Source organism: Cotesia glomerata, linkage group LG2 (genome assembly GCF_020080835.1).
Source record: "Cotesia glomerata isolate CgM1 linkage group LG2, MPM_Cglom_v2.3, whole genome shotgun sequence".
NCBI lineage: Eukaryota > Metazoa > Arthropoda > Insecta > Hymenoptera > Braconidae > Cotesia > Cotesia glomerata.
The window spans coordinates 22,560,806-22,580,965 of NC_058159.1; the positions used below are offsets into that span (position 1 = coordinate 22,560,806).

Sequence of the window (20,160 nt, forward strand, 5' to 3'; positions counted from 1 at the left end):
TGCTTTTGAGCTCTTTGAAGAAGTTTCATCGAAAACTATTTTTTGAATTTTCAAACCGCAACAACTTTTGAATGAATGAACCGATTTTTACGCGGTTGGCGGCATTCTACGCAGTTTTGTAAGCCTCACAAAGAATCTCAAAGTTTAAATTAATCACGCTAGGAATTTCGGAGTTATTCCGAAAAAACACTTTTTTCGGTTTTCTTTCGTTCACGATATCTCTCGAACTAATCAACCGATTTTGACCGGATCAATATAAATTCATTTCTATCGTTTATTTAAACAATAAATGGCCATAAACAGTACAGTGGCCAGAAACGGTACTTCTACCCTATAATTACATAAAAATTTTTCTACCGGGGACCAACAAAATTATTTGAATTTATAAGCATGAGTATTTAAAATTAATTTTTCTGATGATAAAAATAATTTTTAGCTTACTGTTTATTATTTCTGTTTATACTTTTATTTGATTTTACTTGAAATTAAAGTAAAGTTTTGTTACTTTCTAACTTTCAATTTTTATAATTTATTAATTATATCAATCTAAACTTCAATTCACTTATCATTTGAATCATTTGTTTCTACTAAGTTCTGCTGAAGTTAATAAGGTCTGATGTTTGAGAATTTCATTGACAGTAAGAAATTTTAAGATGAAAAACATTTGAGAAACTTACTTCTTAGAAAACTCAGATCAGTTGTTCCATCGAACATAAAAAGGCCGTAGTTATTACGTAGAGTTACAAGGTACAATCAATATCAATCATTACACTACTGATGATGTGATTTATTTACCTTAAGACGTCAGCTGAAAACACTCCTTAATTAATACAATCAATTAGTTGTTAACATTATGAAGATGAAGTTAACTACTAAACTTAGATGTAAGTAGAAATAATTGCTTCAAGTCAGACGAGTAATACAATACACATACAACTAGCAACGTATGAAATTAATAGTTTGTGAAAAATCATTTACTCAAAAAAAGTGATATCTAATATCTAACAATTTTATTTTAAAATAAAGTTTGTAATAGTAATAAAAAATTTGACAAAGTTTAGATCTCAAGTTGTGGGTGAAATTTTAAAGAAACGAAAAAATTGTAAGAAAAGTCATTGATAGAAAATTTGATTTTCTATTAAAAAGAATTCATCAACTTCATTGTAACTATGATTGTTTAGACGAAATATTACTCTTAAACCGAAAAAATTTTATACAGTACTCCATCCCTAAGATATTTTAGCTGTGTCACAATTTTTCCATTAGTTACTAACAAGAAAAAAAAAAGATAACCTGTATATCTTTGGGTGGGAGCATTGTACTTTCAATCTATAAAATTTTGACTGAATAAAATATTTAAAGGCCCTCTGTACGCTAAAAATTCTTCAACATATTTTTAATTAAACAAAGAGTTCAAAAAGCTTCAATCTTTAAAATTTACTCAACTTACATTCTTGAAGATAACGATCGTTTTAAAGTACTATATTAATTAAATTTGCATAGTCTCCATTAAATAAAGACAGTTGACTGCAAATAGAATGAAAATAATTGTATAAGCTTTAATGGACTTATTCACTTGATGTTCCAACAAATTTACAGTAATAGTAATAGATAATGGTAAACAGCTTGTGGATTGCATTCGTATTGATCAAAAACTTTACGAGACATTATGTGTACGTCAGTAGAAATTTTTTCATTCGATAAAAAAATATTCAATAGTCTATCGATATTTCGCATTTTATATTTACTCACTGCCAATTAAAGTTCGAATTCCACAGCGACTCGTCGGAATAAAATTAGCATCTGAAGTGGAGGAAATGCATTTTATTACGATTTATTAACCTGCGCTTGAAATGGAAGCGCGGCTAAATTTATTGTATCTCATAGTTTTCAATTTTAAAGCAAACAAAATATTTCAGAAATTTAAACAAAACATCAGCTGACAATATATTGCTCGACAGCGGAAAGAGATGAAACAAAACAATTTAAATTGAGAGAAAGACAACACACCAAGTCTAAAATTGTATTTTATCTCGTGTTGGTGACTCTGTTTCTCATTTCATCTCACCTACCTGTTATATGAATCGAAGTTTCAGTTTCAACGTCAGGAATCCATTGAAATAAATCGAAACAGTCGAATTGGTTGGTCGGAATGAGGTTTACTGTAAACAAATGCTCGATAATATAATACTGCAATTGGAAATAAAAGTTTACGAAAATCCAAAGAAATTAAACGACTATAAATTGGGTAACTATAAAACTCTTAGGGGAAATCATTTTTAATTTTACGCAGCATAGATGCTCAGAAGAGGTCGTTTGTAATGTAGACTATCCAATTAATAGATAAAGATTAAATTAGAAATATCTGTATGAATGTAAATGATACCTACGCGAAATTGGAACGCATTTTATAATGGACATTACCATAAATCATAAAGAATTGTGATTCAAGCGTTAGATAAATAGGCTATTTATAATGTAGGAACGGCGGGTCGTTTTAATTAAGACTTCACTTTTTCAAAAATACATTTGATTTATTGATACAAAGGTTGCTCTTTTTTATATATTAGGGTATTTTATTTTATGGGTTTTGACCACTGGATACTTATTCTTCTTCTGGTTAAACCTGAGCAAATTTATCAGTATTTCAAAATAAATTTTTTCTATAGTGTTCACCTTCATTTTTAATGATCCTAAAAACTCAATAATTTTTTATAGAAATAAAAACTTACTAGCCAACCCAGATCAATATTTTTCTCAATATCATAATCAAATAATGAATGGTCATATTATGATGTTAAAAATAAACATCTTTTTCATTAGTAAATAATTGATCAATATATTGTCCATATTTTTCATCTGCAGCAAAAATATAAGCTTTAACATGGTATTTGAGTTTTTAAGTTGAGTAAAAAATTGAAAGAGATTTCGCAGTAACACAAAAAAACTTCTTAGGAAAAATAAAATGTATAATTATTAAATTTTCTTGTTCTTCTGAAAAGCTAAGCCATTAACTAATTGCATTTAATAAGTTATCCATGCAATAGTTACATGTAAACATATACAGAATCGGAACTCTCCTCTAAGTAAAAAATTTTTTAATTTCACTCAACTTTTCTGTGGAATTATTAATAGAAACGATAGTAAAAAGCTAATACTTTTTATTGCTTTCATGCTCTGCGCTCAATGTTTTTTATTGACGATTGGAAATAAATTTTTACGGCAATAATTTTTTTATAAATCCTTTAAATTTTGAAAAAAAAGTAAAAAAATCAAAAAAGGAAGAAATAAATCTCTATCAGAATAATATCGTGTCTTCAAAAACATATTTTCTCTGTGTTGTCAACCGACGTATCTGAATCATCATAAGAATTCAAAATGACGTACTAGAAAAGTTTGATTTTGCACTTTTTTCCTCTCTTTTATTCAACGAAAAAAAAAAAAAAAAACAGTGGTGAAAAAAAATAATGACAATTTTCTCAATAACCAATCATTCTAATAATGTAAAAATTGTGGACTAACAACAAGTTTTAATGTTGTAATAAAAAAAGTAATTCACTTGGATCTATAAAAAAAAAAAAAGAAAAATACAAGCTTAACAAATAGAGTTGAAAAGTAACTAGAAGCAGTTATATAAAAGTAAAAAAAATATGAGATCTAAACTATCCATGAAACGAAATTTTAATGTCTGTGAGGAACAAAAAAATATATAGAGACACTTAAAAAATAAAAACGCTGATAAATATAAATTTGGAATTGTTTTATAATAAAAGTGAATGGGCATGGCCAGAAAAAGAGCTAAACAATGGGTAAAATAACAGAAATAGTAACGGTAACAACAGTAGCTACGACATAATGATATTAAAGAGCAAACATTGAATGTCTGAGTAAAGGTACATTATCAAGTATTTTGAAGATGGCTGTAACATTGCTCCGAAGCCTCATCAAAATCCTATTAAAGGAAAGTTTATTGTTAATGGCAGTGAAGTAAGCAAGACAAAGAGTACCGCATTCTATGGCCATTGAGAGGGTCATTCCAGATTACGGCTTGCAGTTACACTTTCCTAATATTTATTATATAACTCTATTTAAACTTAATTTTCAGCTCAACAGTATCTTTTATTAATTCACTCCATTTATTTTACGTAATCCGGTTATAAATTATTTACATTTTCTTTAAATGATCTGTGTCTACGGAATAGCAATGTTTTCTTCTTAGAGACGTGGTTGCTTTGGATTACTTACATTATTGTATTGTTGTAAGCCGTTGTATATTTGTATATTTAATGCAGCGTAATGCTTAAGAACGTAGTATCTGGCTATTTATAACCCTCAATCAACTTATAGTTTGAAACTATGTAAATTCTTTTTCATAAAATTTATTTAATTTTTTATAAAAATTATTTCTTTTAATTTTTAAATTTCAATAGGTAAAAAAAAAATAAACTATGTCGATACTTATAAATGAAACGAAAAATAAAAATTTATTATTCTCGATAATTGATGACCCATGAAAACGTTTTCTGTTATGACCTGATGTGGTTTGATACGCCTGTATATAATTTTTAATATGTTCTGAAATCCCAAGTTCATTTGGCTTGATATGTTCTGATTTAATTTTATATGTGCCAATATATAATTCTTTCCCTTAAACGCAGTGTAGAATATCTCCGACAAATTTATTTTATTTGTTACAATAATTGTTTGCAAATAAATAACGGAAAATTTACAGTCTGCTATTATAATGTAGCTACACAATATAGAAATCGTTTGTAGTTCTTTATACGTAAACTATAATCAACTATATGTAAAATCATTAAATTTAATTCAATTGTTTGTAAAAATTTCCAATCGTTCAGGATCGAAACATAATAAATACTCAAGAAATCTTTTTACATTTCAATGACTTTCAAAATATTAGAAATTCAAAATGTATTTACTTGCACAAATCCGACATACTTCGCAAGTGATGTCATCAATAAAATATAGTCAGTTCACTTAACTCTACTTTTTGGCACAAGATATAAACTTAATCTCGTTCGCAGTATCGTAACCCGCAGTATACCCATCGCAAGTCAAAACAAAGAGAGATAAGTCTAAGATATGTTAAATTCTAAAATAAAAATAATTTTTTTTACCGATCAATTCGCCTAAAGTGAGGATGGGCGACGTTAGACGATTCGGAAAAGAGATCAATGCTAAACAATCATAAGATTCGCCCATAAAGTAAAAAAAATTCATTTACGGAGGTTCGAGCAAATCTAATCTAAAAAATAATTTCCAACTTTGAGCTTTGAAATTAAGTATACGTATAAATAAATACGTAATTTATCTAATCCCAAAATTTAAAAAAGATTCACCGTTTAGTTACTTAGATATTAAATTTTAAAAATTACATATTTTATCTCCTTATACACGGGCTCTTATGGCGAACAAACGTTTTGTCGAGACTTTAATTATTTATTTCAACATTAATCTCCCAACTTTAACGGATAAAAAACTATACACATGAAACTTGGATTATTGCAAAATATAAAAAGAATTTAATCATAATACATTACCGATATAATTTTTGAAATATTTAAAGTCAAATTTTATGTTTGTAACTCGTTTATCGTCAGCCATTTATTCTAATAAAGATTTGACAACATCGCGTCAACAGCTAAGAAAAAAGAAAAGGATAGAAATATAGTTACAGAGAGAGAAATGTTTAACTCACACACTCATCCACGTCTCTGTTATGGGTATAATCAAGCGCGCTATTGTCAAATCTGTTTATTTATTCCGGCAAGTAATAAATACCAAAGTCATTTTATTACTTTACTTTATTAAATAAGTAAGAATCATCAATTATTAAATTGTTTAAATTATTTTAAATTAAAATAAAGAATTTTGACGAATATTGGGAAGACTAAAATTATAAAAACATTTTAACATTAATTTGACTCATAAGTTACGCTCGAACTTCTTTAAGAAGTACAAAGAGAGGTACAAAAAGCTATTTAAAGAAAAAGATGAAATTATATGAGTGTATGTGGAGGAAATGAAACGTCCAGAAAAGAGTATAGAAATAAAAAAAACACCTGCGGAAATGTCTGCTATACTTGAAAAGATAGATGTACGTGTCAAAATAACAGCTGAGAAGGCAGGGGCTGCAGTACCTGAGACTTACACGGAAAAAAAAATATCGCTCAGAGCCATACTGTAATTTGGATTCTAGCTAACTAAAGTATTCCTACCAGAGCCATACAGTATCGCTACACGGAAAAAACGAGATTTAACTGGTTTCCATTTGATTGCAAAATGCACTTGAAAATGATAATGTAAAAATAGATACTATCTGCAGATAGATTCTAGTTAAATTCCAAATGGACGCCACTTCTATGTAAGATGGGACTGACGAGCATGCGCGTGGTACTGACAACCATCTGAGACAAATAAATCTCAGATGGCTCTGAGCCCCATCTCGGATTGAACGGAAATAAACGAAAACTGTACCTACTACAATCTACATAGAAGTAGTAACCATTTGTAAATTTTTTTCATTATAGATGGAACTAGGTTCCGTCCGACAAGGAAACCAGTTAAATCTCGTTTTCTCCGTGTACTGTAGGAAAACGTTTTGCTATCGTAGCGCTCTACGAGTAGCTCTATAGTAGATGGCTCCAGTAGCAATATTTTTTTTCCGTGATACTTTGGACATAAAACTTAATTTCGAAGCGCAAATACAATCTATTTTGAAAAAAGCAAATTAAACAATTTGCATACTCTATTCTTTATTTAGTAAAAATAGTACAGTATCACAAAAAAAATCTAAGAATATATAAAATGTTCTTATGAACAATAATACTATACACATGTCCCATTATATTGCTACTATACACATGTCCAATTATATAGCAATTCAAAAGTTATGAGAGAGTTACACACACACACACACACACACACACACACACACGCGCGCGCGCGCGCGCACGCGCGAAGAGACATCATCATAGAAATAGTCAGAATACTTCCTAAAATACTCCTCTCTGAGTAAATTCGAGGATTTGCAGAAAATTTCAAAGTTTGATTTGAGAGAAAGAAAAAAAAAAGTTTGGCAAATCCAAAAGTGCACGATTCATAATGCTCATTCGTTCGATAAATAAAAAAAAAATAGTTAACATTCCAAAAAAATATTTTTTTTTCATTTTATTTTAAATATTACTTTACTTTTTTGTAAATTAAATATTACTTTTGCAATTTGCTATTTTTTGTTTGTTTGCTACTTTTTTATTTTGATTACTTTTAAATACAATTTCTTTTTTATTAATTTTATTTATTTTTTTATTTCAAGTTTCGCGCGGTGTTTTAGACTGATCATGTACACTAAGTGTTCGCCAGCATCAGCTGTCATGCACTTCGGTAGAACATTTACTGATACGGATATACATAGGTATACAAACACTCATGTGTAATTTTTTTTTAATATTTTAGTTTTTCATTAATAACGATTGAACAACACTAAGTAAGATGACCATTTGCAATACAAATCTCCGCAAAGTGGATCTCAAGTTAATAAAAAAAACTAATTGAATTCGTGAATTTTTACGCAAATTATCGTGTTTCAAACGGAAAATGTGCTCATTGACAGGAATTTTCTTTTAAGTGCATTTTGGTATTATTTTCTGGTTCTGTTATTTTAAATTGATTTTTACCAGTGATAGAATTAATCTTCATTAAATTTTCTATCGAATGATGCGCAAATTGATTAGACTACGTGGATTACCAATCGTGTAATTAATTAAGGTAGTTGTAGCGTGATAGGCATTTCAACAGAAAATTATGAAATTTTTTTTATTGAAAGATAAATATATTAATAATTCACTACCAAAATTTCAGATCAATTGACCGCACCGTTTTTGAGTAATTAATTTTCGAAATTTTATCTTTTACACGTAGAGGTATAGATGGGTTAGTATGAAATCTTCCATACCACTCGAGTGGGCCAAAGATTTCATACTAACTTTATCATCTCTCTATACCGCTACGTGTAAAAGATGCAATTTCAAAAATTAATTACTCAAAAACGGTGCGGTCAATTGATCTGAAATTTTGGTAGTGAATTATTAATATATTTATCTTTCAATAAAAAAAATTTCATAATTTTCTGTTGAAATGCCTATCACGCTACAACTACCTTAAATAGTTACGGTTATATCAAGGAACGAATTATTAGAAGAAAAAATTGCTAAGTACCCGACTAGAAATTACTTTGGGATTACCCAACGTATACATCTGGACCTGATTGGGTCCTGAAGAGGCACGCCCAATTGGGAAATCCCTATAAGGGCCTAATTAGCCCCCAATCGGACAATCCCAACGTAAAATTAAAAATTTTTATTCAGTTTCTCCCAATAGGGTCCTGTGTGGGACCTAAGAGGGATAACCCAACGGAAAAAAAAAATACAATTTATAAATTTTCTCCAGTGGGATCTGTGTGGGATCTAAGAGGGATAACCCAACGAAAAATAATAATAAAATTGCTGTTTTCCCGATTGGGATCGGTGTGGGACCGAAGAGGATTTTCTCAACGTAATGTAAATAAGGCATCGATGAGTTTTCGTAACTGGGCTCGTAGTAGGATCCAATTGGGATAACCTAACCTGAGAGTAGATGCATGAAGAAATAATCTTTAAATTTAGACAATCGTTTATTTATATAAAAAATCAATCACCCAAAGATCTGTGAGCTTATATTATTAGCATATATTCATTGTAAATTAATTAGAAATAAAAATAAAAATTAGCCGGTAAGTATAAAAAAGAATTAGGAAAAAAAATCATCTAACATTGTTAAATAAAAACTACAAAATTGAGCTTCATCAAATTTTACATAACCTTATATTTTGAAAAATTTAATTTTACGAGATTAAAAATACATTGTGAAAAATCGGGATGAATTCGGAGTAAATCTTAATCCAAATTAAAATTTAATCCCATTACTCAGAGTTTTGGAGTAAAGTAATCAAACAATTCGCGTGTAAAGTGAATCCGAAGTTTTTTTAGCGGAGTTATTCTAGATTAATTGGGATCAATTCCAGATTAAATTCAAGTACTCCACAGAAAAAAAAGGTTCATTTGAGCCAAGAAAATATTTTTCTTCCTAATTATTTTCTTAAGCGAAAAAAAAAATTTTTTTTGGCACACGAAATTTCACTTATTCCAAAAAATTAATTTTCTTGCTTATTAAGGTAGTTCTTTCCCAACCTATAGTTTATGCTACGGCTGTCTTCGTCACGCGCTAGTGTTGCCTCTCTTACGGGCTATTGCTCACTTACTTCCACGCATGACTTTATTTTTTTACTTTACTAGTTTATCAATGATTTCTCAAAAACTATGTGGTAGGGAATTCCAGAATTTTGTAGGGTAGTTATACATGTATTAATCTAAGTAATATTAGTTTTTCGTGAAATTCTTAAAATTTCTTCAATACAATAATAATAAAACTTCGCGGTTTTCTCTCTCTTTTTCCATACCGCCTGTGTAAAAATGTCATTTTCAATTACAATTATCTTCGATTAGACATGGTAAATTGTTTCTAAATTTTAACAGCGTGTGTCTTATGTATTTAACTACTTCTATACGGATTTTGGGAGATTTCTTGAATTTCTGCTTTTTGGGCCTAACTACCTTAAAGAAATAAGTATCTTGATGCAAGAAAATTTATTTAAGTTAAGAAAATCTTGTTGTTTTGAGAAAATTCAGCCTCTTGCTCCAAAAAATTTAGTTCTTAATAGAAGTAACTTTTCTTATCTTGAAAAAATTTCTCTCTTGCTCCAAAAAATTAAATATCTCGATAGAAGTAAATTTTCATTGATATTTTTATTGATCAACATGTCAAATGGGAAGATCAAATAATATTGAAACTTTTTTTTTTATTCAAAATGTATAATTGCACGCTAAAATAATACAAAATCGGTATCAAATATTTAAAAAAAAAATTTTCTCAAGGTGAGGAAATTTTTTTCTTAACTGAAGTAGGTGGCGCTGCTTCCCTAAAGTATCTAAAAATCTTGATCAAATATAAAAATTTATTGTATCAAGTATTTATGATAAGTCGAATTAAGAAAAAACTACTTCCACCAAGAATAGAATTTCAAGAAAAATTTTTACTTCGGCCAACACAACTTCGGTTTTCCTTCAGGCATCCGAAAATTTTCTTGAGCCAAGAATTTTGGTCTCCACTAAAGGAATTTTTCTTTCTGTGTGAATCAGAATTTTTTCTTCTCAGTATAAAAAAAAATTTTAATTGAAGATAATTTTTATTATCAGTATGTAAAACTTCATTTTTTGAAAAATATCCAACTTTTGAGAATTCACATTTGCAAAAGAATTTATATTGTAAAAAAAAATTTAACTTTTTCATAATTAAATTTTTATCCATACAATAAAATTTTAAAAAATAACTTGCATTTCAAAAAAATTTTAATTTTCAAAAAAAAATTTTTTGTGTTAGTATAAGGGGGATTCCAAATTAAATCGGACAGTTTTAAGGAATTTTATTTTTGATTTTTTCAATTTTTTTACATTTTTCAGTAAATTTTTTTTGTTTTTTATTTTTTAATTTTTTATTTAATTTTTAAAAAATTTTATTTTCACGTCAGTAAAGTGGATAAATAAAAAAAAAAAAAAAAACAATTTCTTAAAGCTTGAGCATAACATGAATAATGTCTCAGTCAACCGGTAAAGTTCGTCTATACGAGATAGGAACTTTCCTCATCAGCGCTTCTACTTGGACCAGCGGTAACGTCAAGGACTGAGGACCCAAAGGACGCAAGTTCGAGCCCAACTCACGACAAGGATTTTTTCGATCAACGATTTCATTTCAATTCAAATTAAATTTACTAATTAGGTCTAATATAATATGAGTATCTGACCCTAAATTATTTTTAATCTTTTCGAAAATCATAATATTTTTTCTTTCAAAATTTAGATTGGGTTTTGATGGGAATTTCCCCATTGGGACCTAAAAGGGATTGCCCAATGAGGGCCGCATAGGACTTTGCGTGACATCCCCATGTGGGATCCCTATTAGGATACCCAACGCGGGCCCAATAGGTCTTACATTAAAATTTCTAGTCGGGTAATTAAAAAAAAAAAAAAAAAGTTACAAGCTAGTAAAAAAGCTTTAATTGAAAAAAAAGACGAATAAGAAGAAGAATAATAAAATTTCACGTGAATCAGAAGAATTATCGTCATCAAAATGAATTTGTGATTATTTGTGACCTAAAGAAATGTGACTTTATGTTAAATTAATTATTGCTATTATTTTACAAAAAAATACGATTTAAAATTATATTGTAAGTTTAGTTTTGTTAAAGATGTCGTTAATACTTCAAAAGTACTGAATGAATTTAATTACATACATGTAGTTTACAAAATTACTTATAATTATTTCAGCGGTCAATTAATTGGAGAACGGTAGATCATTTATTGGGTTTCTTCGGTCAATAATTGGTGATTTTAGTATTTCAAGATTTAAATAACAAAATTAATATAATTTTGTTAATTTTTATTATAAATAGTTATTAATTATTATTAATTAAGTATTTAACTTTAATAAAATCTATTACAAATTGTAATTAATAAATTAATAAGTTAATAGTTTTTTTATAGCTTAGTACAGAAAAAGAAAACCTTAATCGGTCAATAATTGGTGCATTTACCCTAGCTATTTCAAAAGTACGCGGATAAAATAAAACAGCAATGATTACTGTTTCGTACAAATATTAGAAAAATGTTCATAGTCAGTAGTGAGTGCTGTACGAAACACGACTGGTTAGTGCCAGAACACGACTCAGTAGTGTGCAGACAATAGTCAGTAGTTTTTATGTAGCGCTCTCTACTGTCCCAAACATTCTAACTTCATTTTCTTCCAAAGCAATACTGAGTACTGCACAAAATAGTAATCAGTGTTGTTTTTTTTTCTCCGTGTAAAGAGCCATTTTTTTCAAAAATTCATAACTTTTTTTTGGTTGGGTAAATAAATTTGAAAAAATTCTAAAAAATGTCTTTTATAGCGTAAGAAAGGATAAGAAAATTTCAGCCAAATCGAAAGGAGTCGGATTAAAAAATGGTCGATTTAGCGCGGAATGCCCCCTATATCAGATAATATCAATATGACCTACACTGTGTAGGTAGGCTACACATTTCTAAAAAAATCAGAAACTTCAAAAATTGTATTAAATTTTCCCTTCTCATATGTAACCTGATCAAACAATTTTCTTATATACGACCAGATTAACCGATATATATATATATATATAGGCCATAACAGAAAATTTATTCACAGAAAAAAATGAATTAAAAAAATTGTAAGAAAAAATTGTTCAATAAATAATTAGAGCCTAAAGTTTACATTAATGCCATAATTATTCATTTCACTGTTTATTGATTAGAAAAAAAAAGTTACTTCTATTACTAATATTTGTCATTTAATATTGTGGTTTATTACCATTATTATTATTATTATCACTGGAGTTTATTAAGCAAGTAAATTAGCGAACTATTGATCGTACACGTTGTTGACGACTGAGAAATCCAACTAGCCAAGTTTAAGCGTTCAATTTTCACGCTCGGTGGTGTTACCCAGCCCGAAATTACATTAATTAGCATAATTACACAAGTTCTGTTAGCAGAGCGATCGATTCCATTGTCTCTGAGATTATTCAACGTGTAACGTACCGGTGGGACCAAGACCTTGTTTTAATTATTACGGAATACTGATTTTATTCGTTTATTTAACCGCAACTTTAAATACTACACTATTTTTATCCGATTTCTTTACTCTAGTAATTCCATTTTCAATCATTACCTATTCAGCATCTAGAAGACGATCAAGTATGCTTTTTTCGGTGAGCTTTATAACTTTTCAACCATTCATTCGCTGCTTCTCACTTCTTTTGTACTCGATAAATTCTAGTGGAAAGACCCAATTCAGTAAACCAACTTCAACTTCGAGCTTTATGATTATAATTATAACTAAATAAAGATGAAAAATTTTTTTAACTCTTTCTTTTTCATGTTAATAGTTTTGAGAATTTTAAACTTTTCTTTTTCTTTCATTTTGAAAAAAATATTTCATCATTAACTGATTAATAAGGATCATATATGTCGTATATTCTTCGTTTATCAAAAGTTAAAATTTTCTATCTAATGAAGTGAAAATGAAATCAGTTTATTTAAAAACAAAAAAAAATGCAATAATTTGACGGTATCTCTAACTTTTCCGTACACAATGGCAAAACTTCAAACTTTCTAAGGAAGATAATTAGTATGCCTGCTACGGAGAAAGCGAAATATTTTAATCCGCTTGTTTGCTATCCTTGCTTCGGATAGGCAATTCGACACGCCGAATGAAAAGCTCTAAATTTTTTTCTCAGAAAATCAACCACAACATACCCAGCTTACTGAACATATTTATCGATCATGCGACATTAGTATTGTTTTAACGAACACCTTTTTCTTATTCGGAAAATGTAGAATAACTTGCAAATAAAGCTTGAAATACTTGTCGACCCACATTCACTTCTATAAAATTGAATGCAATATTAACTCATGGTTATTCTTTTCTATCAAAATTTCAAAAAAAAAAAACTTTGAGTGAAAATTGTTGAAATAAAATTATTTTAACTACACCAATGAAATAATCAACACAATTAAAGAAAAAAATCTTGAAACAATAAGATAAAAAATTTTATTATTTTAATTTTAGCAAAATCTTTTTAATTCTATCGATTTTTTTATTGCAATTGATGTTATTTAATTCAAAAATTTATTACCCTTATTTTAAATTCTCCAAAATGATTTTCTTAGTTCAAGATTTATTCTCTTAAAAAACATTATAAATTTAAAAAAAAAATCTGGAAAATGATTGACCCTGCAGGCCATACCTGGAACTTCCCGCTATGCATGAGTTAAAAATGTTCGGTAAATTGTTTATTTCAAAATTTTGGGCTCTTCGAGCTCAAAAATACAACTCATGTACTTTTTCGAGATAGAAAATTTAGTGGTTGTAAATATACACTTTTTTGATAATTCTAAATTGCGATATTTTCCGATCGAATCAATCGTTTTTGATGGGGCTTGCAGCATTTGGCGCAGTTTTTTAAACACCAAAAGATTATTCATTACCTACCAATCGATTTGACGTAAAATTCTGAAGTTATATTGAAAAAACACTTTTTTGAAATTAAAAAAAATTAAATATCTCATGAACGAATTGACCGATTTTGACGAGATTGGCTGCGTTCGAGGCAATTTTTTGAGCACTTGTAGTAATTTTTTCACACCGAAAACAATTCGAGAAGAAATTTCGAAGTTATATAAAAAAAATTAGGAAAACGGTTGACCCTGAAGGCCATCCCTGCAACTTCCCGCTAATTTCATACTTAAACGCACAAAACTGCATTTACTACGTTTTTTAGCTCTTCGAGCTTAAAAATATAATTTTCGTGTAGGTTTGAGCTCTCCGAGCTCAAAAGTCTGATAGAAATTTAATAAATCACTATTTTTTGAATTTTCAAACCGCAATAACTTTTGAATGAATGAACCGATTTTCACGTGGCTGGCGGCATTCAACGCAGTTTTTCAAATTCTATGATACACTTTCAAACACAAATTGATCAGACCGGAAATTTCGGTGTAATTCGAAAAAAACACTTTTTTTCAATTTCTTTCGTCAACGATAACTCACGAACGAATCAACCGATTTTGACCGGCTTGGTGGCGATCGACGTGGTTTTTTGATGTTATGAGCAGATTAATTTTTGGAATTGATCGGTCGAACCGTTTAAAGTTATTAAAAAAAAACCACATTTGAAAAAATTTTTTTTCGCAGTTTTTTTAAGATTTCTCGAAATCTATCGGTCCGAATCGGTCTAACTTATATTCAAAATCTAAGTTTAGTCAAATCCTTTCGATTGGCACCAAACGCGATCAAATCGGTCAAGCCGTTCAAAAGTTATGAAAGGTTTACATACACACACACACACACCCACACACACATACATACATACAGACACCATCGCGGGAATAGTCAAGGAAGCTTCCTAGGACCTCAACACGTCGAGATCTAATGAAAACTCAATTTTCGAAAAACGGGGTAAAAACAATAACTTCCCGAATTTTGAAAATTTTCAATTTTCTTAGCGGGAAGTTAAAAACACTTTTTTCGAAAGTTTTCGCCATCGATTCCCTTCAACGCATCAATTGATTTTAATGCGATTTACAACAATCGTCGTCGTTTTTCATGTTTAAGATTCAGTGAGATTTGAGAATTGATAGTTACAGCTGTTTGAAAGTTATTTAGAAAAAAAAAACTTTTTTTTGAAAATTTTATTTTGGAGATTTTCCAAAATCGTGACCTCGAAACGTGGAGATCTGATGATAATTCGATCTTCAAAAACCGGGCTGAAACCGATAATTTCCCGATTTTTTGTTTAATCATTAATTTTCATGGCGGGAAGTTAAAAAATAGTTATTAATTATTTCAATTTTTTCATCACTAACGATTTTTAATTTTTCGGACGTAACAATTAATATCAAGCGACCTTGTATTTTAAAAAAATTAAAATTAATTTTCTTTGTTAATCATTTTATTTTTACTTAAGATTTACTCAGAAGTTTATGATTTTTATTTACATAATAAAATTTGCAGTTTAGCAAATTATTTTGAATTATTACTTTACTATCCTAAGGGTATGAATGTTTAGATTTCCGAAACTTTCATTAATTTATATTGTAATGAGTTAGAACAATAAATTGAAAAGTGAAAAAACGTCTGACTAAATCTGAGCATAACTCCGTTAATATGAAAGTAAAAAAAGTTAGGCTGATGCTGCAACTTATTTTCTACTTGTCTCGATCCCAATGGCAAGGAAGTAAAGGGAAAACCGTAATCCCCTGGCATATTATATGCATGTTTAGAATGTCGTGTTAAGTGTAACATAAAAATAGCATAAGTGAAATGAAAAAGCGGTTAGGTTGACCGTTATTAAAGCTGACTCAGCTCTAGCAGTTATAGTAATAGCAGCAATAGCAGGAGAGTTTTTATATTTTAAAAAACAATTTCAGGAAATGCCGCAAGGCTCACACCGGCCGCAGTCCCGTGTGGGTTTCGAGGATCGTCCGCAGTCACGAGTGGGTGGGTACCCGACTGACTCGAGGTGTCCTAGCAGACTTGACTACGACGACACTGGAGGTGGCGGAGGTGGAGGAGGCGGCGGAGGTGGCGGTGTTGGGATTGGGGGTGTTGGTTACCTGGACCAAAACGATCCGCGGATGTACTGTACTGGTACATACTGCATGGGTGACACCATGATGGCTAGTGCCAGGGGTATATGTGGTGAAGAGGTCGAGCTCGATATGCGTCGGCATATACAAGCATGCGCTTGCACCTGCAATCACATGGGCTACGGAAATTACATGGATTATCAGGTAAAGATTTATGTTGTTATATTATGTTATCATCAATCATATCACGCGAATTATTATTATTATTATTGTTAATATTATTATAACTTGTTGTTATATCGTACATACTGACAGAAAGATTTTTAAGCCTTTAAAAAGATTTATTAATGCTTAGTTAATGATTTCTTAACGAATATTTTTAATAAATATTTCGTATTAGTTAATAAATTATTTCTTAATATTTACAAATCATTTTTCAATATTCGATAAAACCTTTTTTAATAGTTGATAATTACACGTTATTATACACGTTACGGTGAAAAAATTTTTTTGATTGTAAATTCGGACTTTAAATTGATAGTTTAAGGTGATGGAAATAATTTCAATTTTTATTACAAAAATAAGAAGAAAATTTTGCTTCATCTTCTTTCTTCTACATTATTGTAAAAATATTAGTGATGTGAAAAATCATTATGAAAATCACATATGTTCGAATATTTGCCTAAAATATCAATTTAAGAACCAAAATCGAAATATGTCAAAAATTTTTTTGAAAAAAAATTTTTAAATTAACGTCATAATCCAAAATGATAGAAAAATTGTTACTTCCATTAAGACCGCAAACTTTTGTTTCATTGTTTAATAGTCATCCCTCCAACAGTTTCTGTCTGTGATCTAAAATTCAATATTTATTTTTCCAAGTTTTTTATAATTTTTTTGCTGTCCTCTCGATTCAATTGCTTCTCTCAACGTGAATGCTAACCGCAAATATAGAAAAAATCTAAAAAAAATTAGCCAAGCGTAAAGAGTTTCGGACGTCGTTTTTACATTATTTTTCTTTATTTCCATTTCATTTTTTCGTATCACTCTACTTTTTTTTGCTAGTTCCAACTTTTTCCGGTAGCATCATTTGCAGCTAGGATGTTCGGATTGGAAAAAGTTATAATATTTTTCTATAATATCATACTTATTTTTTATTGAAACAGAGGACTATGAAATAAAAACAAACTACTGAATTTTATTTTATCAACGTCCAGACTTTTTTTTAATTAACAGTATTCTAGTTCAGTAAATGCTGCTAGGAGCAAACAGTAGCCGTTCGCTGGAATAGAAAACTGTTGACTACTGTTACACACGGTAACTTTATAAAATTATAATATAATCTAACAAATCAGTAACCGAAATCTTAGATATAATATTTTCGGCGAATCTGTAATCTCCGATTAATTTAATTTTTAAATTTATGTTTTTCTATTTCATCTAGAAAAATAATCAATCAAAATTTAAATATAATCTGTAATCGCTCCAATTATAGTGATAAAATCTTTTTTAAATTAATTGGAAAAGTGATTGGACGCGTGTTCGAAGTTAATTGAAGAAATAAATCAAAAATTGGCATTCGGAAAAAAAAATAATCCATCTCGAATTAACCAATACTTTTTTGCGCTACAAATGAACTATTATTATTACTACCATTATTATTGCTATAATTTAATTCTACTCTAATTAAGTAAATTTTATAACAACAAATCTGGTGAATAAAAAAAAACAAAAAGTCTAAAACAAAAAGAGCATCAAATGAAAGAAACGAATAAAAAAGCGGTGCATAATTCTATTTTTAACTAAATAAAAGTGTTTTTCTGACGTAACCTCTAAACCGAGTAATTCTCCAATGACCGAAAAGGCAATATCGATTATCGTAACACGTCCACGGTCTTGTTAATTTATTAATTAATTACCCTAAAATACAGATTATTAACAAAACATCGTTTAAATTATCGATAGATTTCGAATTCATCTATAATTTTAATGATAATAATTGTTGTTGGTGTAACAACCATAATAATTATGCGTGCAGTAGTTCTGTATTTTATATTGTAGATTGTATATGCTCGGCGCATGATTATCAATAAATTAATTATTTTCGCTCTTCAATATCATCATCAACATTTCTCTAATTATTATGGCTATGATTATGATTACAATTATTACTATTTCCGTGAAGATAACTATTTTCATGATAAATTTAGTTACAAGATTTAATTAATACTATTATTATATTAATATTAAACTGAATTTGAATCATATTACTTTTATGAATGCAAACTAATATCTCATTAAATATTTGAATTCAATAGCATTAGCGGGATTTCCAATTAATGAATCTTCAAAAGCACATTTAATTTTGACATATTTACTCATTTAATGTCAACATAAATAAACTCACAAGATAAATACTTCAAGTGGATGAACGCATAATTAGCGTACCTTTGTATAAAATGTAAATTTATCAAACGCAAATAAAAGTAACGATCTAGTTTTTGTACACGGAGAAAAATTAATAATAGTATTTACTATACGAAAATATTAACTCCTACTATCTGAAATGGTAATAAAATTAATTAGTCACAAAATAATAGGTGTTATCATTGACAATTGTACTAGTTACTATTAATAATGGTAACGATTACTATCGAAAATGATAATTGTAATTATTAAAAATTATAACTGCTATAATCGAAGATGGTAACTGTAACTATCTCAGATTGTAAAAATTCTAAAAGAAAAAATAATATAAATTTATTTAATTTAATTCTTTATTTGCATCCATATTTTAGTTATGAACATTTTTTCCTTTAAAACATTAGAACAAATAATAACACAATCGTTTAAATCCATATATGATAAAAATTTCCAAATATTAGAGCTGTTATTGATTATTTTGAATGATTGACTATGATTATCAAAATAGCAATCATCCAAGATTTGGGATACTAAAAAAGTCTTATCCCATACAAAAAATGAAGATCGGCCCGATACTGGGCCAAGACTGGTAACCGATCTTTAAGTATCGGCCGAGTATCGTGAAATATCGTTGGGCCAAGACTGGGGGAGCATCGGATGGTAACACCCAGCCGATATAGGCGCCTGAGCATCGGCCAAACATAGTAACCAAGCATTGGCCGAGCATCGGCCAAGCATAGGCGAAAAAATCAAATTTTAGGTAAAATAATTTAAAAAATTTTTTTTTCGTTGTTTATTTTCGAATTATTATTATTATGAGGTGATGGACTACTGGTTGATAGAAATTAATTCTGAAAAAATTTGGATGTGAAGGGATTTGAAGCTGGTCCGTCTGCGTGGAAGTCTCGAGCGGTGTCAAAGGCGCTGCTAACTGATGTGAGTGTAGTGTTCTTAGTTTAATCATTTCAATGTTCAACAATCAATTTTTCTCAGTATAATTGAGTTAACTTGATTGTTACGAATTTTTCTATTTATTTCATAATTGAACAATTTCTGAATTTTAATAATAAAAAATAACTTCCTAATTTTTTAAAACTTCATTTTTTAAGCAAGAAGTTCAAAATTAATTAAAAATAAATGATTTATTAGTAAATAAATATATATATTTATATTTGTATATTTTTATGTATATTCATAAATCTATTTGTAAGTAAATAAATCATTTATTAAAAATCATTAGTTTCTTGCTAAAATATTTTTTTTTTTAATACTAAAAGAAATAGGTTTAACTGATTGAGTAATGTAAAAATTTATCGAAAAAGTCCTCCGAAAAAATATTCATTACTTATTAAATCTGTTTTAGTGAAAACAAATGTTGATTTAATCTCAATAGAGCTTGTTAAATAATAAAAATGTTTATTAAAAACTAAAAAAATGATCAATATAATATTTATAAAAAAAA

The 20,160-nt window shown here is 28.8% G+C and overlaps 1 protein-coding gene across 1 annotated transcript in view; it reads left to right on the forward strand.

Annotated features, from left to right (window-relative positions):
- LOC123258706 (dipeptidase 1-like) overlaps positions 1–20,160 on the forward strand; it is a 201,794-nt gene that overhangs the window by 52,782 nt on the left and 128,852 nt on the right. The window contains exon 3 of the mRNA XM_044718884.1: positions 16,116–16,478. Within this exon, the coding sequence (XP_044574819.1) occupies positions 16,116–16,478 (363 nt within the window). The remainder of the gene's footprint in view (positions 1–16,115; positions 16,479–20,160) is intronic.